This window comes from Lissotriton helveticus, chromosome 5_1, assembly GCF_964261635.1.
Source record: "Lissotriton helveticus chromosome 5_1, aLisHel1.1, whole genome shotgun sequence".
NCBI classification, from domain to species: Eukaryota; Metazoa; Chordata; class Amphibia; order Caudata; family Salamandridae; genus Lissotriton; species Lissotriton helveticus.
The window spans coordinates 1,175,892,744-1,175,919,243 of record NC_136065.1 but is presented as its reverse complement, the minus strand read 5'-3'; the positions used below and the strand labels follow the sequence as shown (position 1 = coordinate 1,175,919,243).

General features: G+C 45.7%; 1 protein-coding gene across 1 annotated transcript in view; it reads right to left on the bottom strand.

Moving 5' to 3' along the window:
* VWA2 (von Willebrand factor A domain containing 2) overlaps positions 1–26,500 on the bottom strand; it is a 239,277-nt gene that overhangs the window by 159,343 nt on the left and 53,434 nt on the right. Inside the window, exon 4 of the mRNA XM_078641181.1 lies at positions 1,546–1,655. Within this exon, the coding sequence (XP_078497307.1) occupies positions 1,546–1,655 (110 nt within the window). The remainder of the gene's footprint in view (positions 1–1,545; positions 1,656–26,500) is intronic.

The following is a 26,500-nucleotide window of genomic DNA, read 5'->3' as shown; positions in this document are numbered from 1 at the left end:
GACACTGTTAAGTGTCAGTATTCCATCTGACAATTTCCTAGAATTAGCAGTTTTCGGTTACAAGAATTCCGTAGATTTCGAGGTGCACTCAATGGACCACGTTGTCAATAAACTTTGTTGTTTGACAAAAAATCTGATTCTTGGGCTATAAATTGAGTGTGCTCCAGATCTTTTAAAAACGTGTTTGAGTGTGGCGTCTTGGCACACTATGTTTGCACTTAGGAGGTAGCAAAGTGTGGCCTGTGTAGCACCCAATTACACTGGAGCTTTTGAGTATATATCCTGTTCACTTGTACATAGCCTTATGGCGGTTTTAGGATGTGCGGTTAAGGCCAATCACTGCCACCACATGTACAATTGTTTTCACAGATGGTCCTAAAAACATGTTTACCCTAACAAATTTTGACCAGACTACTTATACCTGGCATAAAGTGACAAACCTTTAGGAATGACTTGAAGGGCTGCGCATGGAACCTACAGTCAAATCTAGGTGTGTAAGTCATGTTGAATGCTTTCATAAAATGGATAATATTATTGAACAAGGCATGATATTCCCTGAAGGGTCCTCTTTTTTAATGCGGGCATGGAAAAAGGAGAATAGTTTAACCTCATTCAACAAAAGTAGCATTACTTAGAATACTTCTTACTATATATGGATCCATAGTTTGGTTTTTGTGGACTCTTGAGTGCAGTGCAAATCTGTACATGTGTGTGCTTCCTGCATAAAAATGAGTTATGATTGCTATTGCATTTGGATACTGTGTATTCCTTGATCATGAGTGGGCCATGTGGTGCAGCCATGGGAGCCTGTAGACAACATCGAGCTTCTGACCTTGCAGATTCGAAAGCTTAGCTCCTCAGAAGGTACTGCAGGCACCTCTGCTAAGTGCTCAACTGTGTCTACCCAGCACACAAGAGTACATGTACTCCCGTTTGTGCTGTGTACATTTACTTGTGGTCCTCTAAGTAGTTGCAAGTGATGCTGGAAGTGGGTTTGTAGAATTGGCTGCGGGTTGTAGCCTAGTGGCTGCTGGCTGCTGGCTTTGGAGCTGGGGAATCAGGTTTGAGTCTCTGTGTCGGCTCAACATCCTGTGATTCTGAGCAAATCACTTAATCTCCCCATGCCAACCAAAAAATGAATGTGTACTTATGTAATGCAACTGGTGCTCATGTAAAGCGCTCCAATACCTCTGTGTTGAGATCGCACTATATAAAACTGCAACAACAACAAAATGCACCACATTTCATTGCGATTACGCATGTGGTGCAAGAACAACACCATGTCTCAACCCCAACACTTTATTTCAGACATGTTCAGAACTTCTTCTCATGGCACATCTGTCTTTCATATATCCAGACGCTGGACCACAAGTCATTTTATGAATGACCATGTATCCTAAACATTTGAAGAGGGCACTAAACAACTGCGGGTGACTAAGTCATGGTTATGCACCTGTAGATGCTTCATGAAACTGCTTCTTAGCATACATAGATCCTTCGTGCAGTGCAACAACCCAAAAGTAAGGGAATACCACAGAAACATACTTATAAGCAATTCTCTTTATCTTCTCCTTCACCTCCTGCTTTGTTGGATAGGACTCCAGGGAAAATTCCAGCCGAGGTTTGGAGCTGTACTGCAAGACTCCAACTTTGACCTGAAAGAGAAGACAGAAGACGGGTGCTCAATGCCCGAAGTCGGAGTTCTTCCGCTTTGATGCAAGAGTCCACCATCGAACAGAACACTGCACACATCAGACGCAGCAGAGATACGTCATATGATTGTATATCACTACACTTGTGAGAGCAAAGATCTCTAATCCCAAACAAACCACCCAACAGTACACAACAGTGAAAACAGGGCAAACACATCAGATTTTCTCATACCAGCACTCTCTACCAGAACACACTATTCTGCAAAAGAAGACATGAAGACCAACCTTTTAGCATGCATCCAGTGGAAGACCATACACATGCACACTACTAATAACACACCTTCAGAACCCAAATCACACTCCATTCTCTGATAGAAACCTCAGAACTGTTCTAAAAGCAGCCCCCAGACTACACAAAGAACTGCAACTCCATACCAGTGGAAGACTGTGTGCTACCCAAGGGTCAAAATCATAACATATCAGAATCCCCCAGAATGAATGAAGGAGTGTCAACACTACTAAGCACCCCAGACTAAAACAAATTTGGAGAGCCACAGCACATCCTACAAAAGTCATTTAATTTCTATGACTGCGCGCTGAGACTGTAGAGTTTCAGAAAAACACAAATCGCTTTTTTAAGACACACTCAGTGGCTAGAGGGCATTATTTTTTTTAACGGCTGCCGGCAACGCAGGGCTAACAATGGACCTGATTCCATTGAACTGCTCGGGTTTTGATTGTCGTTCATGCAGAGGACGTCGATAAACACAGTCTAAAGGAAAAACGTAGCCATTGTCTAAATGCAGCACGATGCTTGGAGTCTAATTAGCTGGGGCAAAGAAATCAAAATGAGACAGGATCTCCCGCTGGTCGAAAGCAATTTTTCCCCAATAATTATTTTCCGCGAAATATAGAAAATATTTCACAGGTATGATATCATCCCTGTTAAATACACGTTTTGACCTAACTGCTTTTAGTAAAATGACATCATCTGTACATGTAATACATAAGGCTCTTTCCCTCCTATATATGCATAAATATCTATCCATGCAAGTGAAACTAAACAAAATAAATGTGGACCAATAACACACATTGTTTGGTGCAAGCGTACTCATGAATTAAGATTCACCCATTATTACACTGCAAATATATTATTAGTACAGTGCAGTCCACCTGACTTGAGAAAACACTAATTAATACCTCCCAGTTTTCATTCTAGAATTACTTTAAAGAAGAACCCAACTAGAGCAATGCTTACAAGGCCTATTTATTGTGATGTTCTCTCATTGCACGGATGTAACCCTTGTGCTCTGGATATAGTTAAACAGCTTTGTTTAATAATTTTTGAGGACGAAGAAGCATCATACCACGCTCAAATCTTTCCCTTCATGGCTTTTTCTCAACACAATCATGGTAATAAACTTCAAAATACACTGTACTTCTGCACATGTGACATTTATAAATATATATTACACATTGGCAGTGCTACTGTATAGTTATGGTTTAACCGCACTTTCCCCTAAAAATGCAATTTAGATTTTCTATAACTTTTGATCCCATGGACGAATTTGTAGCAATGTTGGCGGTCACTTAGCATAGCCAGCTCAGTTGGGGGTTGCCAATTTTCGTGCACGTGCTTGCAGGACAAAAAGATTAAAAGGAGGTGGGAAAAGATATTTTTCCCATTTTAGCTCCCAGTAGAAAATTGTATTCTGCCAACAGCCCAAACCATTAAATGGATTTATACTGATCTTGGCATGAAAGTAGAACTTTACTCAGAAAGTGCTCAGTAGGTTTTGAGAAATTTCTATATATCTGTGTCATTTAAAGTCTTGTATCGTGATTCATGGCTCTTGTCATCACATTTTGAATTTTTTCACAAATATAATTGGGTGGAAAAGGACTCTAAAAAAAAAGATGTTTCCTCTCTCTGCAAAATTGTGAATCGATTCAGAATCATGACTTTTACACTGTGGAAAAATGTTTCCGCACCCATGGGGGCCACCCACACAGTTGTCCTTAGAGGTACCCAAATGTGTGGAAAACTAAAGTTCCACACAGGAAGACAACATAGAAACCAGAGCACAATTTGTGAACCAAAAAGCAATCTCGATAGTGCAAGAACTCATTTTAGCTGTCACATTTGACTGCCATTTTGTGAATGATTTGCAAACTGACTATAAGGGCGGTCAGGCTTGATTACGGATTATGTTTTTGGCTCACCATCTATGGATAATATTATTGAAACGATCACAGTTACGGCCAATGCATTTAGTGACCATAACCCCGTCAAGGCTACCCTAGTTCTACCTGGTTATTCTGAACCTCCTGCTAAACACAGCGCTGTGGCTGCTCGTCCCCACGACCAAGGAATGAAGCTTAGATGGTGGGGTGTTGATTATTCTCAATTCCTAACCTTATTGGTTAAAAGGAGTTTATCCTTAATTTTCGATGATTTATTGGGGGAAACCCAGTTTAGTGATACTATACTTATGGCCTTCAGCTCTTTGAATGTACAGATCAAGCAAAATCTCATTTGCCAAAAGAAGACAAGGGAAAATATAGCACCAGGGTGGTTTGATACGGTCTCTAGGTTAGCAAATAAGCATCTCAGAGATGCCTTAGAATTAAACCCTATGGACAAGTCCAAAGTAGTGGTGGGCTATGCTGCCTATACAGCGACCATTAGGAACAGAAAGCAAACCATGAAACAAAACACTTGGGGATGTGTTGGTGGCAGCTATCCAACTCAAGGATACTTGAGTTTTTTGGAAAATCATTAACAGACCATAACCACTGGTTTGGGGTCCAACATTAGTGAAGAAAAATGGGTTATCCACTTTTAAGCTATCTATTCTTTTACGTCCTCTAGGGATGCCAAGTTAGAGAACTGTTCATCTTTCTTCCCCCTTTATATAAAATTTGGCTTCTCCGAAGTGAGGGAAGCGATCTTAGAAAGCCTGTCAAGGAAGGCACCGGGGCCGGATGGCGTCCCAATGGACTTATACACGTAGAATGTGGAGCTTTGGGTCCCAGTTATCACTAATGTCTTGATTAATGAAGTAATCTCACTCATGCAATAGGAGTTCAGGACAGGTCTGGGTACAATTGATCAATGCCTCAACCTCCACCTAGTAGGCAGTAACTATACATTTGCAAAGGGAGGCCCGCTCTTTTCTTTATGGACTTAAGCAGCGCGTGTGATAGAGTTAACCGCACTAAACTTTGGGGTATTCTATTGGAGTATGGGCTCAAAAAGGATTTAGTTCTTTACCTTCGGGCAATGCATTGCAGGGTAAATGCATCCAATGAGATATAGGCCAGTGGGGGGGATGCACAGACTCCTTTGTATTACAATGAGGTGTTCGTCAGGGTTGTGCCCTGAACTCGATCCTGTTTTTATTATATATCAATGGATTGAATACATGTTTAGTTAAGCTACACTGATCCCGGCCCTGCTCTATGCAGGTGATGCTGTGTTAATGTCTCACACACAGAATGAGCTGAGGATATTATTCAGTGGTTTTGTCACTTTTATGGACAGCCTACACTAAGACATTAACACTACCAAAACTAAGTATATGGTTTGCGACCATCGATCAAAGAAGGAAGATTTCTTTCTGATCAAAGGTAGGCGCAATGAAAGGGTCTCAGACTTACCCTATTTGGGGTCATCTTTTACCAGAAATGCTCATGGTTAACTCGTATAGCAAACCGGTGTTTCTAATGAAATCTGTGGAAGCGCTGTTAGACTTTGCCAAGAGAGTGTCCATTGGATCTCAGTTTGGGCCAATAAGTCAACCTCTTTAAACAGAATGATCATATTTGATTGTCTGGGCTCCAAAAGGGTCTCACAATTCTCTGGTTGAACTATGTAAAAATGATTTCTAGGGCTATTGGCTGGGAGGGTGTATTTTCATCTCCTTCCTCGCCAACCAACTATTTTTTATAGTTTGTTCAGTCTTCCAGGGAGCAGGAACAGTTGAGTTAATCTAGTCTGTGAGAGTATGTAACTATACAAACAACAAATAACTTTGAGCTGTACCTGTGTTGGGTCACGAGCCCCTGGAAGAGAACACTTTTAGCCAAATTTCACCTGGGAACCGTAAGATCGTATGTTACCCAATATTCTAGTTTGTTTTAATGTTGATAGCTTTTTAAAATATGCCGCTTGTATCTATTTGATTAGTTGCTTTCATCTTTGTTTTTATCTATGTGATGAATTGTACAATGTTTGTACTGCTTTTATTAATGTTTTTTAATATTCAAATTTAGCTTTGTTGATTGATTGACTATTATTCGTTGTGGTAGAAAAAAAAATTCACAGGCAATGGGAGACAATGAACAAGTGACTGACCCAACCCTAGATGTAGTAAGGACATAGAGGCATCAAAAACACAAGTCTGCAGCATGAAAAACTCAAGCCAGACACAAAGAAAAAGTAGAGAATTAAGCCTCTGAATCATGTATCTAAAAAATGATCCCACAGCCTACCATTTTAAGATACAAATTTGACTGCGATTTGCAAATCGATTATGATTCAGCACTTTCACATGGTGAAAAACACCAATAGTTAATGGGAGACACTCCAACGAATGCCTGACCCCTGAGCATCAGTAGTAGAGACAGAGGTTGTAAAACACAAGGTGGCCGGCAGGGGTTGGGTGCAGGGTCAGGCCACAGGCCAGGCCCAGTGCCTCATACACGTTGTGTGCAGTCCAAGGCTTTGCGCAGTGCAATATGGCCAATGCCCCCGCCCCTGTATTCATGGACTTAAGCACACTGTAACAAACACAATATGTGCTATAAGTTGTACTGCCCGCCAGCTCGACAAACCAAATTGCCAACAGTACAGAAACAAAGAAAAGAGCTATCAAGAGAACAATCAACATGGCGGGCAGCCCGAGTCAGGGCATGTGGGTCCTTAAGCATAACTAGTGAAACTTTTTGGTTTTGTGCGCTTGGGCCTGAAGCACAGACGCAGTTTTTTATTGCGTTTTTTTCTGTGAAAATATATACATATATATAAAAAGGAATAGTAATGATATTTAGATGATGTTTTAAACTAAATCTCTTCACAGGCAGTGCACATCTGCAGAATACACGTGGTATAAAAAAGGTTTATTTATGATATTAAGGTGATGATTTAAACTAGTGCTCTCCAAGGCATTTCAAGGGGGTGCGAGACTGTGACAACGGGTAGGACCGAACCTTTCTTCCTTCCTGCACGTGTCTCTGAATAACAGAAGAATTTTGCCAATGTAATTGGGAAATGTGATTTTAAAGTGATCCCTGAACACCAGTGCAATGTTTTAATGTGTGATAAAAGGAACAATCATCATATAGTATTGAGAAAGCCGGGATATTCGGGAATGAAGATATCTGCAAGGCTGACTGCAATAATTCACACTAATGGTGTGCAAGATCCATCGCTCCCTCATTAATAAAGGCGCAGCCTCTGCTTATCCTCTGAATACGTTTCAGGATGATGAAGACAGTGACAATAAAGATATTAAGACTGAAATAATTAGATTGTATGCTTTAGAGGTTTTCATGCAGAGGCTGTCGGGGTTGTCACTCCTGGCAAAGGGGTGGGTGAGAAAGTGCATTTACTTACCTGTGTCTTAATGCAACTGTGTATATTAAGATAATGCCAGTGCTCATGAGTGCCTGAACGTGTACCATTGTACTTTATCATTGAATTGTTGTGGCGTTTTTAAACCAGCCTAAAGATCACTAAAATCGTAGAATTCATGCTGAGTTACAGACATTTCTAGTGCACTCCGGCCATTTAACTTATTGTTGTGCAACTGCACATTTTCTGCACGGTGTAAAGGGTGTAGTAAGTATTGTCTTGTTCTGAGGATGGCACAACAAAGTGAGAATTGTAGAAAATAATGCAGTCGGCTCCAGTGTGTGCCTTCCATATCGGGTTGTCAATGTCTTCTCAAAATCTTTCTGATGAGAAGAACTTGGCACCTACTCATGAGTGGACATCACTTGGTTTGATTCTCTGTCACGTGTTCCTGCTTCCATCCACTTGTATTGAGAAAGAGTGACTAAATATAACAAACTAATGTATAGATTTTAGAATTACATGCTCTACTTGTGGAAGCCCCGGTCTGGTGAAAAAGCAACTGCATTATTTTGCCGTGCTAGTTTGCTATTTTGAATTAAACACATATTAAACGTAATGGGCTATCCAGAGGGTTGTGTTTTACTTTACAGTATCATGAGCATTTTTGGACATTATATACCCCATACTCTAAAGCTTCTTGAAAGCTGCTTCGCTATCACTTGCAATGCTTTCTTATTACTCATAATAAATTTGTCTTAGTAAAGAATCACTATATAACAAAGATTTTGGCCTTTAAAGATGTCCTCACCCTTCCTATCTCGCTTGAAACGTTCAGCTTGTTTGCAATGTTCTAGGATGCGTATATTGATTTTGATCAATTGAAAAGTACTACTGCGTATCAGATGTTTCTAGGTTTCCTGGAGGAGATACCCTTACGTGCTCTACACAGCGTGTTTTTCTTTCACACAATAATTCAATAAATGTGAGGCAAGAAGTCTCTAAACGTCAGGGCAGCTGCTTTAAACATTGTAGGCTATAATGGTCTTCTTGACACCTACTTTGAAAGTGTTTTTGTTGTTGTTGCTTTTTCAGGCCTTCCAATTTAATATATGTCTGTATTGACCCTCTATACTCAGTGGGAGCATGTGCATGCAGAGGCGAGGAGGAGGGGAGGCCACCGCCACACGTGCTGCCGGGGAGGGATCTTCACAAAGTGGACCTGCCTGGTGCCTTCATGCAGAATGCTAAAAGAGCAGCAGGTGAGGTTTGGAATTGACAGGCTTGGGCTGGGGTGGTTTAGGACAGGATAATCATATCTTAAAGAGGGAGGCCTCCATGATCATGCTGAGGCAGAATGCTCCACAGGAAGTGCCTGACCTCACCTAGGCCCGGCTCTTGCTGCCAAACGTGGGGTTTAGTCGAACAAAGGCACTTCTTAGGTCGCAACAATTGGCTGACAAACCCTGCTCTCGGATCCTCATAAATGTCAAACGCTCACAATAATTGCAGCTTTGCATGAAATACCTGTCTCTGGGACAATTACTTCAGGAAAAAACAGGAATGCACATGGAAATATTTCCGCTACGACCCCTCCTTTGTGTGCGTGATGGGACGGGGGATGCCTGCGTTGTCACGTTAATAACCCAAGTGGAGCGTTCGCCGTCTGTCATAAGCACCAAACCACAGACAGCGTCAAGTACACGCCTGGAAGCCGCGGCGGCATCCGTCGCTCACTCTGGAGGGAACTACCGCTTGCAACCAGCGGAAGGACTAATTAAGACACTAACACCTCCCATACCTACTAGAACCCAAAAATGGTTCTACTTTCCATGGATGGATGGTTTAGTGAGAGCATGAACGGCCGAGTACATGAATGGACAGAAGGAGCAAGGGCAGGGTTTGGCCAAAGGGTTAGGTCAGTGTGTGAGGGAAAGAGCTGGGTCAGTCTGTGGGGGAAAGAGCTGGGTCAGTGTGTGGGGGAAAGAGCTGGGTCAGTGTGTGGGGGAAAGAGCTGGGTCAGTGTGTGGGGGGAAAGAGCTGGGTCAGTGTGTGGGGGAAAGAGCTGGGTCAGTGTGTGGGGGGAAAGAGCTGGGTCGGTGTGTGGGGGGAAAGAGCCGGGTCAGTGTGTGGGGAAAGAGCTGGGTCAGTGTGTGGGCCAAAGGTTTAGGTCAGTGTGTGAGGGAAATAGCTGGGTCAGTGTGTGAGGGGAAAGAGCTGGATCAGTGTGTGGGGGAAGGAGCTGGGTCAGTGTGTGGGGGAAGGAGCTGGGTCAGTGTGTGGGGGAAGGAGCTGGGTCAGTGTGTGGGGGGAAGGAGCTGGGTCATTGTGTGGGGGGAAAGCTGGGTCAGTGTGTGGGGGGAAAGAGCTGGGTCAGTGTGTGGGGGGAAAGAGCTGGGTCAGTGTGTGGGGGAAAGAGCTGGGTCAGTATGTGGGCCAAAGGGTTAGGTCAGTGTGTGAGGGAAAGAGCTGGGTCAGTGTGTGAGGGGAAAGAGCTGGGTCAGTGTGTGGGGGAAAGAGCTGGGTCAGTGTGTGGGGGAAAGAGCTGGGTCAGTGTGTGGGGGAAAGAGCTGGGTCAGTGTGTGGGGGAAAGAGCTGGGTCAGTGTGTGGGGGGGAAGAGCTGGGTCAGTGTGTGGGCCAAAGGTTTAGGTCAGTGTGTGAGGGAAATAGCTAGGTCAGTGTGTGAGGGGAAAGAGCTGGGTCAGTGTGTGGGGAAAAGAGCTGGAGCTGTGCGGAGAGAGAGGCAGTGAAGCATCAGGAACAGTTGAACGGATATTAGAAGCCAAGTCAAACATTGGGCTGTGAGGGTTGGCGGAGACAATACACAGCCACCATATTAATCTGAAACACAGCCATGAATAAATCTCAAAGAAACATGAGCAGTGACGTCACGGAGGTGTAGGCAATCAAGTGTGATGGGGCACACGAGTGCACATAGGTACAGACCACTCACTGTACAAAGAAGTACAGGGCCCTCGCTCTTCACAGTGGACAAGCAACACAAGTGCACAGAAATACACTGTTCACATGCACACGGCCCACACTGTACACAAAGCACAGGGCACATTTACACAGGGGTAGATAAGCACTTTCTGTGCAGAAAGGTACATGGTGCTCACTGTGGCAAGAGGTAGTAAAAGCCCTATAGAAATTCTAGATTCTAATAGAAAACATGGAAATAGGTACAAGTCACTCATGGTAACTAGAGGTATGGATACTCTTAAGCACACACAGGTACAATGTGTATATGTGTGGGGATCACATATACACAGAAGAACACACACTCACTGTTCACCAAGAACCTACTGCACACAGAGGAGGAAGGTGGTTACTGTGTATATAGACACTCACTGTACACAGAGGTACTTAAAGGTACAGGATGATCTTATGTACACACAGGTATAAGTCACTTTCTGTTTATAAAGATACAAAGCAATCAGTGTGCACAAAAGTAAGGAATATATGTGCGCCGTAGCAGAGAAACACTGAGTGTTGGACTTCGCCCTTTCTGCAGGGTCATCCCTGAACTTTTTGCCTTCCTCCAATATTCTCTCTGGCCTGTTTTTGTTGGTTTAATGACTCTGGGCACTTTTACCACTGCTGACCAGTGCTAAAGTGCATATGCTCTCCCTACTGTAAACTGTGTACCTGTAATTGATTTCCATGATTGGCTCATTTGTCTTACTATTAGTCCCCAGTAAAGTGCACCAGGAGTGCCAGGGCTTGTAAGTGCAAATACTGCTAGTGGGCCTGCAGTGCTGGTTGCGCCACCCACAGAAGCAGCCTTTTAAAATGTGTCTAGGTCTGCCATTGGAGAACCTGCGTGCAGTCTGGTACTGTCATGCTAACTGCGCAAGTGCACCTACTTGCCAGTCTCTAAACCTTCCCTTTACTTCATGTGAGTCACCCCTATGGTAGGCCCAAGGGCAGGGTGCATTGTAAGCATAAGGTAGGACAAGCCCTGATGTGTGTGGCATGTCCTAATAGTGAATTACAGCCATTTTCGTTTTTCACTATTGCAAGGCTACCCGTTCTCATAGGCCAAGATGGGCTGCTGGAATTATTACACCCTATAATCCCAGCAGGCTCAGGGAACATGGTAGAAGGTCAAGTTTAGTATGCCTGAACTCAGAATAATAAAATACTTCTTTTAGTAAAGTTTATTTTAATATCCTGGTTTTGCAAATGCTCCTTTTAGAGAGTTAGCATTTGCTTGCCTAACCATTTCAGCCCGCCTCTGCCAGGATGTGTATCTGCTGTCTGGGTTGTGTGAGTGACAGGGCTAGGGATGACAGGTGGTGGGAGTGCCCCTTAACTCTGAATAGGGCTGTGCTCTGCCACCACAATGCTGGCTCCACCTCCTGGGGAGCGACTGATGACTCTGCCCGACACATGGCCCAGGAAGAGGGAAGACTGTCAACAAAGTGCTCCTGATTGTACTTGGCATCTCAATGCTGGCTCCACCTCCTGCGGAGCGTCTGCTGTCCCTGCCCCACACCCTGAAAGCAGAAGGCAGACTCTGCACAACAGAGTGCTCAGAGACTGAAAGGAACTATGCAAAGGCCCCCCTGGTCTGGCAAGACAAAAGAAATACTGTATAAAAGAAGGAGCCCTTCTCCCAAGAGATCAGATCCTGTCAGCCCAAAGAAGAACCTCTGCCGGAGGAAAATAACCTTGCTGCCAGGAAGAAAAGAAGAAACCTGCAAGGGCCCCTTGACCCCCTGGCCTTATTCCTGCAACCACGGGGCCTCTGACGATCTCCATAGGCCTGTAACTGAGCTGGCCCCCTGACCAGAGTCCCAGGACCATTGGACTCTGCCTGATCCTCTCTGACCGGCTGCTGGGCCCCCCCTCTGGGGTGCCTCGCTCTCCCCTCTGCAGCTCGTGCCCGGCCGCCCCCGCCTAGAACCGCACCGCTCCTTGTGAAGACGTGCTCCGCTCCACCTGAGCCGCCCGCATCCTGCTCCTCGGCAGCTCGTGCCTGGCCGCCCCCGCCTAGAGCCGTACCGCTCCTCGTGAAGCCGTGCTCCCCTCCGCCTGGGCCACCCGCATCCTGCCCCTCGGGAGCCCGTGCCTGGCCGCTCCCGCCTCGAGTCCCCACCGCTCCCGCACATCTCTTCTGAGACTTGTGCGCCTCGCCCCTCTCTCTGGATTCAGGGTCCGCAACGTTTTCTTTCCCTCCCTGCGAGCCACGGAGACTTGTGCGCCTCGCCCCTCTTTCCGGATACAGGGTCCGCAACGTTTTCTTTCCCTGCCTGCGAGCCACAGAGACTTGTGCGCCTCTCCCCTTTGCGGACTCAGGGTCTGCAACACTTTCTTGCCCTGCAAATATTAAATCTACGAGGGTCGTTTCCCTCAGTGCGAATCACCCGGGACACAGCAACAAACCCTGGTAAAACCTACAAAAGAACGCTTATGACTAATTAAGCACTGTGGCCATATCGTAGTAGCGTTATCTGTCTTGTGATAATTACTGCACTAATCTTATATCTTTTACATAAAGTACCCGTATTTTTGATACAACTTACAGTCTGGTGTCCATTTGTGGGGGGATCATTGGATTTGCTGTATGTAGTCATAAATGCTTAACTGTAGCGCCCCGAAGTTTAGCCTGGTCTGCTCGCGCCACGCACCTAGAGGGTGAGCAAGGGTTATTCCCAGGGGTAATCTTCCACCCTGACTGGAGGTGAGAGTCCCTGCTTGTCGCTGGTACTTACCTGCGCCAACCAGAGCCCCCATTTCCAACACTGAGGTATAGAGTATATAAGGGACCGGGCACACATGTCAAAACGGGTATAGGGCACTAATCGCACAAAGAGGTATTTGGAAGGCATCTACAATATAACGAGGTATCTTGGGTGTTCATGTAGAGGTACAGAACAGTCGTACAGTCGCTCGCTGTAGACACTTGTAAGAATAATCATTTACGTAGACGTGCAAGTCACTCAGTGTGTATGAAGGGCACAGCAAGTACTCACTGTACATAGAAGTGTGCAACGCACTAACTTTCCAAGGAGGGATGGGGAGCTAACAATGAACAGAGGCACTCGCTTAGTGTGAACAGATGCAAAGGGTGCACTAACGTGTAGCGTGCTACCCATTTTGGCAAGTGCTTCAGCACCCCATAGAGGGGGATAAGCCCTATATGCAACTGATTTCAGCCTTCAGAGGCAGTTTCAGCCAAGGAGATCACAGAATAAAGAAAACAATTACTAAAATAGTACAAAGGAGTACCATCTTTAAAAGTTCGTTGCTGCATGCTTTGTTTATTTATTTCGATGCAGCCAGCTTTACCAGCACGTGTGCTGAAAAAACACCCACATTGTTGCGGCCTATCACGGTGAGCACGGAGACGAAATAAACAAGGACTATGGAGAGCAGGGCACTCAAGACAGGCAGGTCATCCCTTAATTTTCAAAAACATGAATGCACATGATAACTGAGACAGGTGGGTATGTGGGAAAAGGGGAGGAGCTCTTTAACAAGCTTCTTTCCACTGGAGGTGCCACTGGTGAGGAGGGCTCGCAACGCATGTACATTTATTTTCTGCATACATGTTGACGAGGGCTGGTGTGGTAAAACTTGCCAGGGCTGCTTTCTATTCCCAGCCCGGCCCTGGCACACGCAGGCAAGTGCAATGCCTGACTCGACTGCTGGATTCAGTATTGTGGCATGGAGGCAAGGGCAGAGGCGCTCCCCCATGTAAATTAGGGAATGTTGACTTGATATCACTGAGGTGAATATTTTACAGCCAAGTGAGGGGTATTCTGGTCTTTAATGGGAGGAAAAAAGTGTGGGCGGTCTCCAAAAGGGGTGTGGCCTATGTAATTCTAGGTGTGGCTTAAATACAAATTACATTTCAGTGAATTCCATGGTGTACCACCTGCCTGGTATTTTGGTGTCTCTCTGAGCTTTCTGTTATTGCATCCAGGTATATAATACCACAACTGACATACACCTAAAAGCAGACAGGACTATTGGCTTTGTTAATTGTTGACTTCTCTGCAGAGCCCAGGATTGGAAGAGCATGCCTTCTGAATACCTTTTTGGACCATTAGCAGGCACTGTGAGAAATGTACAGTGCCTTCAGCCTCAATTCCAGAGCTCTCAATCCTGCCCCATTATAAACACCTGAAGGCAACTCAGTTAAAAGTATGTGCTATACACCAATTTGTAGGCTATACGAAACAAATACGAAATCACAACATCCTAGAAACAACTAACACTCTTATGGAGTGACACAATAAGAAAAACATGAAATATAAACAGGAACTAAACCACTGACATGAAATACCTTCATTTTTTTACAGTACCTGTGAAGTGACTCCAAGGGTCAGTTGGCTGACCTCCTGTCAGAGCAACAGGGACACATAAATCACTAGGGTGTTTACCAAAAAAGTTAAGGACATGAATATGGGGTCCGATAAGGGCCTATTTCAATGTCTATTATAAATTACTCAACACATTTTTTGGAAGGTTCCCCTGGTTGTTTTCACAGGGAGGGGGAGAACAGTGCAAAATAGGAGACCCTGTGGTTTGTTATTACTAAATAAGATCAGAAATACTGACTAAAGCAAGACGTATGGGGGCGAGTGGATCTGGGGGAAGTCCTAATTTGTCAATTAAATTGTAGTGGCAAATGAATATATAGAACACTTTTTCTACTGTCTACCCAAGATTAATAAAATTAACAAATTCACCAAAGATATAAGAAATGTATGTAAAAAACACAGTTTATTATGATACCTCCCTTATGGGTTACAATCTCAATTATTAAAATGCATTAAAATGAATCTTCCACATAGTGAAAAATCTGTGATAAAGTCAAAACAAAGAGTCGACGCGGCGTTTCGGTGTACGTTTACAATAGTCACACCTTCATCAGGACATTTTGACATTTGAATTGTGATCTGAATTTTTGAAGCTTTTATTTAAATTTAAAAGACTTCTAGAACGACTGGAAACTTGTATACATCTGTTTCTTATGATCATGTGGTGCCTGTGATGAGGCAACTACGTAAAGTAGTTAGACACGGAGGAGCCACCGTAATTTACTCTCGGGTACATTTCAAAGGGGCTCAGGATCCCTCGTCAATTCGGAATCGCGAGTTTATGTATTCATTTTTATGTGGCCGATGTGAATAATTGATCACTTGTCTGGTGCCTTTGAATTTAAAATTGCTTCTTGTTTTTCTTAAGCCTTTGTGGATTAATTCGGCCACCCTGCTCCTCCGTGTTCGAGTACTCCGCGGAAATATTATGGAAATGTTATAAATTACTGCCAGGTCTAAGACCCAGAGAGACCCAACCCACTTAAAGCCGTAGCGGTAATATAAAAGTGATCGAACAATTGTTTACAGCATCTTATGTAACACGGAAGGGCCCATGGGGCATAAACGGCCGTTGCACTCCCAGGGCACTTCCACAATCTGGCCAAAAGAAATTAACTACAGGTGAGTCTCTTGATTTCCTAGAGAAAATCATTGATTTCATTTTGATATGCCTCATTATCTGGAGCAATGCTACAGAGTAGATTCCAATAAAAGAGAGTGCTATACAAAACAGTTAAATAAATACAATATTACATACTTTCTCTTATTCTTTTTAACCTGGGAAATTAATGTTTTAATGCATTTCTAACATTATACTTCAGCTGTTCATGTGGTTGTAGGAGATCTGACTTTCCAGCAGTGTTATCCAATATTTTTGCCTTGCTTTTGCTGAACCCATTTTTGCTGGCCATAGGACTGTGTGCTAACCAGAGGTAAAGTGTTTGTGCCTCTCCTTCTAAACATAGTTAACTTGACCTACACCTAATTGGCACAGTTCATGTAATTTTAAGTCCATAATAAGTGGTACTACATTTACCTTAGGTTGTTAATGTAATGCTACAAGCGGGCTATAGCACTCATTGTTCCACCCACTATAGTCGCACTGTAAAGCATGCTTTCAGGTCTGCCTCTGTGAGTGCAGTTTTAAACTGCCATTTCAGCAGGCTAAACCTTTTACCAGGCCAAACCCTTCCCTTTTCATATGTATAACCACCTCTGAGGTAGGTCCTAAAGGCTCCTGGGGCAGGATGCATGGTATTTAAAAAGTAGGAGTTGTATATTGAATGTTTTACATGTCCTGGCACTGAAAATATCCAAAGTCGTTTTTCACTGGGAAATGGCCGGCCTTCAATCAATCAATCAATCAATCAAGCATTTATATAGCGCGCTACTCACCCTGGTTTATCCTATTATATTTAATGAAGTCTAAGTTCAGGTTGGGAGCAGGTCAAAAAATATTTTAAAGACTCCTTTTAACAGTATTGAAAAGCTAAATTAATAGTAACGTGAGATTTCAATTTACTATTTTGGAAAGGATCCTTTTAATAATTGCAATTTTCCTGCATCAACCTAAAATTGCTCTGCCACCAGTGTCCAGGTATTACTGGACTCCCAGTGGCTCCCTGGAGCAAGATGTGTGTTCCTCCCAGATAATGGTCGAAGGGCTTGGGTATTTGAAGGTGTGGCTCTTTCTGACAGGCTGGGTGGAAAAGAGCTGTGCCCCAGCCCTGATTACACTTCAAAGAGGCCAGCCCTTGCCCACACCGAAGAACCTGACACCAGGCCTGCTCCTGCCTTTGATTCACTAGAGGGTGGGTAAGAACTGATCAGGAGTGGTTTAGGGGGTTAGACAAAATGATTGCCCTCCACCATAGCTGGCATTCGGTATAAAAGCGGCAACCCCAGAACTTCTCATCAGAACACTCATATGAAGATCAGAAGAATAAATGCACTGCTGTATGAAGATCCTGAAGGAAGACAGGACCAGTTTGTCTTGAACCCAAGAAGTGACTCTAGGGGTCGTTTGGCTGACCTTCTGTTAGAGCTACAGGGACTCAACAAATATCTAGAGGTGCTTCCCAGCTGACCAGGCCCAACTATGCCGGACCTGGTCCCCTCTTCTGGCCTCTGTGGGAAGGAGTCCTGACCCCCAAGTGCTGTCCTCAAGGCCCTGGATCTTTGGCTGAGTCAGAGGGTACTCCTCCATGCCTAACTGAGGTTTCACCGGATCCAACGGAGATCCACGCAGCCCCTCACCAAAGGTATCACTGGATCCATCGCAGCCCAACACAGAGCCGTGAAGATCCTCAACTGAGGTCTCACTGGATCTGTCGCAGAGCCCCCGCAGAGTCACCCAAGCAGTCACCGGAAACAATGCAGCGTGAAGAAGAAGAACGTAGCAGCCTGCAGAAGCATGCCACGCCACTCCTCACCGAAGGAAGTAGAGCTCCACAGAGCCGGGCTGCCCCGTCCTTGCACTGAAGTCAGAAGGTAAAACATCCAGCAGGACAAATGTGGTCCTATATCCGGGCCAAGCCCCATCGTTATCGGCCTGAACTTGCGACTTTGTCCAGTCTGGCGCAACCAGATACCCACAGCCGGCATTTTCTGCCTTTTGGTGCTGTTTTTATCCTTAAATTTAAAAACTCATAACTCTGGTTCTACCCATTGGATTTCTGTTATTTGTGCATCATTTTATTAAATAAAATATCCTCTGAATTTCTATGTTGGCTTGAGATAATTCTTTCTGTTGTACTTTCACTTTATTACTGTTTGAGGACTATATAAATACTTAACACAATGCCTCTAAGATCAGTATGACTGCTTTGTGCCAAGCTACCAGAGGGTAAAGTACAGGTTTATTTAGTTACCTTAGTGGTTCACCCTGATAAGGATGTTGATTACTCTTTAAAGTGAGCTCTCACCCCCTTCAACAAATCATCCAATTTCTTACAGTGGTTTATTACTAATGCAATGGAAAGTGAGACATTTCTGGTATCAGAGAACCGTATTACAATTTTATTCAACATACAATCCTTAGCTAGCTCTGAACAAGTGATTGATTCAAGATTGTTTATTTGTCCCTTAATACTTTGAAGATTATCTTCCATTCACCACCTTTTTGTTTGATGTTTATGTCCACATTGTGTTTGAGTACTTTCTTGCTGCTGACCAGCTAATATAGCAGCCAGGTTGTGTCTTCTTTAAAGAGAAAGAAAGAAAGAAAGAAAGAAAGAGAGAGAGAGAGAGTGTGTGTCTGTGAGTATTCGTGTGTGTGTGTATGCGTGGGAGGGTGTGGTTTGTGTGTGGATGTGCGGTATCGTTGTGTGTGTCAGCATGTTCGAGTGAGCTATTGCATCTGTGTTCGCACTGCACAAAGAGCAAAGTGATTTGGGGGAAGGTGCTTATGTGCTTAGAAAAGTGCCTCCTGGTGACTTTCGATTAATGTATTTTGTAGAACACTGTGCAAATCCCTCTGCGTGAAACGTGCCCCTCAGGGGGCTTATTGTAAGGCAGAGCTTTCCAAACTCTGTGTCGCGACACAGTACTGTGTCGCCTGCCATGTGTGGGTGTGTCGCGTAAGATGAATAGACGCGGTCTATTCATTGATTTTGTAGAACGGTACTTCGCATGTCAGTGACTGAATACAACTAAGCAGCACTGACTGCCAATGGGTTCTGCATGGTTTGCTGCGTTGGACATTTCTTCCTCTGTTGGTCAGAGGGCACCCCTGCGGCCCTGAGCACCAGAGTCGAGCAAGGGTATGGACAGTATCAGCGACGGATATGAGAGAGCGGAAACCCAAACCGCTGCGAGGCATGAAAGAGTGCAAGACACGTCCATTAGGCTTGAGAGGGCACAGTCACCCATTGTCATACACAGGCACAAGAGAAGGTCAGAGATAGCCACTTTCAGACTCCGGGCTCGAGAGCGTGCAAAGTTCAGCTACTGCCAGACACCGGACACGACCTCCGTGCAGGCGAGAGCCCGAGACTCGGCCACTGTTAGACATGAGGGGAAGGAGAGGGGGGGGGCGGAGGAGTGCAACCCTGTGAGTCTCTAGCCCCGAGAGTGCGCAAACCACAGCAAGTACACATGAGATGGTGTGGGTCACCCCCATTGTCATATACGACCACAAGAGAGCTCGATGGTCAGTCAGTGTCAGACACCGGGTACAAGAGAGCGCAGTGCTCTGCCACTGCTATACACCGGGGATCAGAGAGCATGGGGCACAGACAGTGGGTACAAGAACGCGGAGAGCTCAGCAACGGGCAGACACCGGCATGAGACAGCTTGGGCACATCACCTGACAGAGAGCGGGTGCGAGAACCCAGGGGCACGATCACTGTCAGTCACTGCGCACCAGAGCAAGGACTCAGTTATGACTGTTAGACACCGACAGAAGACTACAAGATACAAGCCACTGTCAGACACCGGGCACGTCTCACAAGCTAGGATTCTGCACGGCCATCATCAGCCACCGTGCACGGTTAGAAATGACACTCAGCCAGGGTCAAACACCAGGCACAGAAATACTGTCACTTGCCAAGCGTCTGAGAGAACTGGGGACAGCTCTATGAGAGACCATTCACAAGGAAACAGGGACACAGGTGTAGGAAGGTGGATACCTTACTATGGTTACCCCAGATTTTTTGCTTTGTGTTTAGCTGGTTTTCGACTTAGTTGGCCTGGGATCCTGCTCATCAGGGCCCCAGGCTATCTGCTCTCTCTATAAAATGGACTCCATGTACCTTAGGTACATACCTAATTGGATATTGGGTCACTCTTGTGAGTCCCTGTATAGTGTACCATAGGTACCCAGGGCATAGGTGCACCCACGGCCTACCAGGGGCTGCAGCATATCTTATGCCACCCCTGGCTGGCCATCCGAACTGACACAACTGGCTGATCACTCAGGTGGGGCAAGGTCGTGTAATCACCCCTTGCTTAGGTATAGTATTCCTATACCTACCATTATATATAGACACATATGCACCTATAAGTCACTCCTATGGCAGGCCTTAACAATCCTGAAGGCAGAGTGCTTGGTTTTATGTGAGATGAGGCTCTAGCATGAGCTGAGCCTGTCTGCAGCTTTCGGAACCATGTCCTTACAGCTGTTCTATGATATAGCCATACCATATACTCTTAAGTGCATTATAATCCTCGCGGTTATTACTAACTTTGGTTTGGCTTTATCAAAACATGTCGTGTAAGGTGTCATACGCTTTGGAATACTATCCCCTCACCAGTTCTGGCGACGGGGGTAGCATTCCACACTTCTAGAGGGAGAAGACATGTTGTTCCTACTAATCCCGGTTAAAGTTAACCAGAGCCTCAGCATCACAAAATGGATGCTGCTGCCACAAAGACAAGTCTGACCGCCTGCTGCTGGGAGTCCTTCCAGCAAGGGAGGCTTGGACAATAGGTTTCCTGTCTTGGGAGGTGCTAGCACCACCCCAGACAGGCTATAGTGTATTGGGGTAGGGAGGGCTGAATGAAATAAGACACTGCCTGGGGCACACAAGGTGTCCCATGCATAGCCCGGTTCAAACAAGTTGCTGGGGCACTCCAGCCCAGCTCTGGCGTGAAACTGGACAAAGGGAAAGGGGTGTAACCACCCTCTTCCCTGGTCCCACCCATAGGAGGGACCTAGCAGGTAATCCAGCCCCTAAATTTGGTATATAGGTAGGAGCTGAGTCCCAAGACTTTACATTTATCTTGACTGAAACTTGATACGAAACTCTGGACCTTCGACATTCTACTGCAACTAGAAGACTGAAGAATCTCCCTTGTGGTCAAGGAGTGACCACCCTGTGCAAGCAGGCACCATCAAGCGATCAACGCTTTGCTTTGTCGATGCTCCTGCCGGAGCCGGAGCACAGACCCTGACAAGACCCAAACTTCCAGTTTTCCTTCAGCCCGATCCACAGCCACAGCAAAGCTGAGACCCGTGGAGGCGACGTGAGACGTGGGACCGGCCATCTTGGAAAGCCAGCGAATTGCTTTCCGTGCATCTTCTGAGGCACCCTCGAAGTTGTGCATTGGGGATTGAGAAGCCCCAGCCCCGAGCACCAACTGCACTGAAGATCAGCCCTCCACACTCCACGAGTTCTGTGTGGGGCCCTTCTGCATTTTCCTGCTTGACGCGTCTGTCCGGTCACTTGCCAATTGGCTAGTGGCCTCTGTGACGACAAACCTTTGAATTTACAATGCTGGTCTGATTGCTCCAGACTGGCCCCTGCCTCCCTGAAAAGGAGAAGCCCATCAGACCCTGCTGGTCAGATCCAGAAGCAATCTTCGATTCCTGCGTGGGTTGCCTTTGCCAAGGCTTGTTGACTCCAATCCGGAAGCCGACACCGCCGTCAGCGATATCCTTCGTGGGACAGTCTGTATCCAGCTTCTGGTCATCGTCAACACCTCCTGGTCTACGTGACTGCAGAGACAAGCTTCACGATATCACCTGATTGCATCCCGACATCGCCTGGTCCCTTCCTGGTTCCTTCCTGGTCACTGGCTAGTGACCCAGGTTCTGTCCCCTCTGCTTTCAGGTACTCTTCATCCTCGATCCGCCCTTGGATCCAACCGGACACTTCTCTCCTGGTCGCCTGCAGCATCTTTCTCCAAGGCTCCATAGGATTCAGCTACGTAACCCGACACACTTTGACACCTATGCACCCGCTTCCTGTGGGTGAGGTAACGCGAGTACTTCGGTGCTCCTGTGGGTATTTACTATCCTAGTGTCTAACTTTCAAGTAGCTTTCTCCTTGTCCATCCGGAAGTGACCTAAAAGAACTAGTTTCCAGTTCTTTCGTTCCCATTGTAACTCTATGAGAACCCGCGTGTGTGTTTAGACACTGCACACGCCTCCCGTGGGCCTCCTACTTCCTATCCGTTGGTAGTACAGTGTAGCCCCAGCGATTTCCTAGGCCCTAGGCCTATTCTTTGTTTGTGACGTGGTTCTTATACCCCTATTTTAGTATATGGTTTTACGTGCCCCTAGGGCTCTACTGTATTTTGTGCAACTTAATGTATGATAATTGAGTATCTTGTTATGTGCTTGTGCCTCTGACCTCATAAAGAGTTCAGAGGATTGTGTTTAGTAATAAACACATATATTTTTATATATACCCTGTGTGGTGCCTTTCACTTGGTATTAAAGGGGTTACATATGGTAAAACAGCTGGCTTCACATGCCCTCTTGAGTTTAGCCTAAGACTGCTTTGTCCATGCTACCACTAGGATAGCTGATCTATAAGGTTGACTTTACAACCATCACCATAAGGGTTGTTTGGACTGGTGCAAGGTGCTCAGTAGAATAGTGAACATCATATACCAGGCCAACTTCTCACAACAGGCTCTATCGGACATGAATGTGCAATTCCAAAATGATGCCACACCACACTGCGTACAATCAGAGTCCTCTTGTATGTCATTAATTGTCCACTCCACAGACCCAGGTGTCAGCAAAGGCTGGTTTACTTTTAATGAGTCTGTGAAAGAACTTTTCACCTGGTCTACATACTTTTAATGGTGCAGACAGCCCATTCGAATCGGGCAGGATATTTTAATTTTAAAGCGCCCGCACAATCACTTCTTAGCAAGGCTGGTTCACTTTAATGTGAGAGTGACAGAATGTCTGCATTGAGCACTATATGTAGGTGAGACATTCACAAGAGATCGCGGCAGAGATTTTGTACTTTCAAAAGCATAGTACAGCACTTTTCAAGCGAGTGGGTTTGCATTTAATTTACCACGACAGTCATTTCCCATCAAGGCTAGTTCACTTTTAAGGGAGGGTGGTAGAACTTCTAAGATGGACAGGTATACTCTTTAATGGAGCAGCAGTTTGGAAATGTATATGTGTTTTCTTACAAATCATATTTTTCAGTGAAAGGTTTTCGTGGGATAAGTTGTGTCCCATACATTTTGTAATTCACAATTGCTATGACATGTATTTGTCCTTATCTCTTACATACAGGGCCGGACTGGGAACCAAAACCGGCCCTGGCAACGAGCTCGGCCCCCCCACCTCCCCAGGGGAGGTTGGGGGTGGGACCGCGCTCTTTGCCAGGGCCGGTGCAAAAACGGCCCTGTAACAAAAACGGCCCCCAGGGGCCCAAAACTGGCCCCCACCCTTGCAGCGCACCAGGGGATTGCCCGGTGCCCACAAAGGCCAGTCCGGGCCTGCTTACATAAAGTTAATTTAACCTCTGGTTTGCTAGTATGTATGTATTGGCATACTTATATAGCGCTATGTCTGTCACCCAACGGGCATCCTGGCGCTTAGACTGTGATCATCCATACAAGATGTTACCAGCTACTGTCCCACTTACTCTGCTCTGGGAAAGAGGTGAGTTTTTAAAGCTTTCTTGAAGGAAGTAATATCTTAGTAAAACTGAATTTCCATGTAGTGGCTCAGTGGTTAGAGGCGGCAGACCCGGAAGCTGAGATCGACCGTGGACCAGGGTTTGATTCCCCGCCTCGGCGGGTCTCGGGCTCAAAAAAAAATTTAAAAAAATTCCACGGACTCGACAATTCTCGCTCTGGTGTCTACTCAACTCACGGGGTCACACTCTGCGACTCTGGGCAATAGCTTGCTTAATCTCCACTACGGCCCCTCGCGGAGGGATGCCTGGCTGTCACCTTGTGGACACCCTGCCGGGGTTTCTCACAGGGGAATACCAGGACGGGTTCCCTAAGCAAGCGCCGGGACGCTCACGGGCAGCCGTGCGCTTTACAAATCCAGCACATTTACATTTACATTTACATTTACATGTTGCGAAAGGATGCACGTCTAAAAATGCAGTTAATTTAACCTCTGGTTTGCTAGTAATACTGCATTACCGTGTCGTGAAATGATGCATGTCCAAAAAGTGTGTCACCAACATGAAAAGTTTGGAAAGCTCTGTTGTAAGGTCTGAAGGAAGCTGCTCCTGATGGGGCCTTCTTACCAACCTACTTCGTGGCCTACCTACTACCCTGACTACCTACTTCTTCACTTCTGTAACTAACCACCCAATAAACTTAAACCTGGAACTACTACCTGGACTCCTGTGCGGTATTTACTTTCAACAGGGCTCTGTGTTACTGCCTGCAAGATAAGCGTGCTCTACGAACTGATAAGCCGCCCTGGTTTCTGATTGGATGTCGGGTCTCTTCCGCTCCACCTTTCAATGCAATCATGCAACAACGGACGCACGTGAGGGTTCACGTGTGAGGGAGGGCGCAGCGTCCATCATGCTCTGAGGACTCCCAGCTCTGTGGGCGCCGCATCTGTCCTGCTCACACGTAATGTCCCGAGCTACGCCCTAATGGGCCCTTTGGATGGCCGCCTTTTAATTCCCCCTCCACTTCCTTCACGTGTCTCCAGAGTCTGCCCCTGCAGCCGGAAGCACGGTCCCCACCAGTGATTACACCGCCACGTTCTGCGCTGCTGTGTAATTCGGAGCGCCCCGTGCTATTACCGCACCCGTCATCAGACTGCACTTCCCTCCATCTGATTACAGCGGAGACTCCGCGTCTAAGCGCGTAATAAGCATTGTCGGCGTTTTGTGGATTATTCAGAGACCGCCTGCTTTGAAAGTTGTTTACAGGAGACCTGAAAGCACAATGTTTGTATACTCGCATCTGTATACCGCCCTAGAAGTATCTATTCATAGGGAAACTTGTGGGTCACTGATATCTCCAGCTCCTGGCATCAGCGAGGGTCCGCATCACAGTTGCTGTCAGCGTTGCCAGATTCACGGAGGCTCCTGTGATCCTCGGTTTTCACATCACTTGACCCCAAGGAGTGGCGCAATGTGCACAACCCCTTGCCCTCCCGCTTAAACTCCCCATCACTTTAAAGAAATCAGCTAGAAACTGATGGCCAGGTACTCTGTTGCACATTAGGTAATGTCAGAGGAATCTTCATTTCATAGTCACCCTGCAAAGGCACAATGCCCGCGTTTTATGTCGTTCTGTAAGCTTCGAAATTTCATCAGATTTCATGAGGCTGGAGTGTTTTTACGATGTAACTCATTTCGAAGTCAAAGGACTTAAATATCTTGTGAATAATTACGTCGCTTCCTGTGGCGTCACCAGGCGGTTGAAGGAATGTGGTGCATCTTCTGCTACCCTTTATGACGGGCCAAGTGGCAACTTTTAAACAAAGATGAAATATCTGTTTGCAAATATACTTGCCTAAAACAGTTATTCAGCTGACATACTGTCCTAGTGTCTAAGACCGTCCACAATCGGATCGTTTCCATGCTCGGGCGAAGGGCGCACATCAACTCTTTCTTATTCACGGCAAATTAGCAAACAGTCTGGAAGCCTGGAATGTGTGTTAAACATTTTTTTTACGTGGGAAATGTGAATCCACTGACTCAAACTTCAGAACCATATTGGGGTGGTTTTCTCAATGTCGATTCTTCACCCACAGCCACAGGAAAGAGAAGGGGGGGCCTTTTATTGATGGTGAGTTGGTTGGCAGCGTAATTTATGTCGCATTGTTTTGGACATTTCGAGTGTGCTTCGGATTGCCGTGCCGGTTAGCTCAGTCGTTAGAGCCAGGTGCTCATACCCCCAAGGTCGTGGGTTCGATCCACGTACGGGCCAGTACCTCGAAATCGTGAAAAACGAGATATGTAATTTAAATGTGTATTCATATATGAGATGGCGTTTGAAATAACACCTTATTGGCGTGTTTGTTTTGCGAATAATTGATGCTTCTGCCCGGAATTACGTTTGTTCACAACTACTCACAAATGACTGGATACCTGCCTACCGTTTAACTAGACATTGTATGCCTGAGTTGCGGCGTTCGGTGCTCGAAGCCCTGATAGCTCCGTCGGTAGAGCATCAGACTTTGAAGCTAGGAGTCCAGGGTTCAATTCCCTGTTTCGGGCGCATAGCATTTTTAAGAATGGATTGAGTGCAGATTAATACCTGTTGCACTTTCTTCCAAAAATGAATGTGCTTTCCATTACTATGACTATAATTCACACTTGAATGCATGTCCGCTTAATGATGGCATTTTTCTGGAAGACATGCTGTGAACTCTTTTGATACAGCCCGGCAAGCGAGGGAAAGGCAATTGCAATTAGCGTAAAATCACAGCTAGGCAGGAAGTGTATCTAGCATGACTAAGGGGTTTTTCTTCGATGCGATTGCTTGCTAGGCGATCCGCACCCCAAATTATGAGGAACACCTGATGATCACCTAGTGATGGCACTTAATTTTGAGGGTTTCCTCAGAGTGTAGGCTCTGTAGGGCACCGACGGTGAGACGAGGGAAACCACTGGACTATGAAGAGCACATGAGCGAAAACGCAGTGTGCTTTGGCGCACCTGAATTAGTAATTTAAAACGTAATGTGGACGATACGTACTGTTTCCTCTGGGCAGCACCGTGTATCTAACTTCAAACTTCTGCATTAGGGACTGTTACTGAGGACC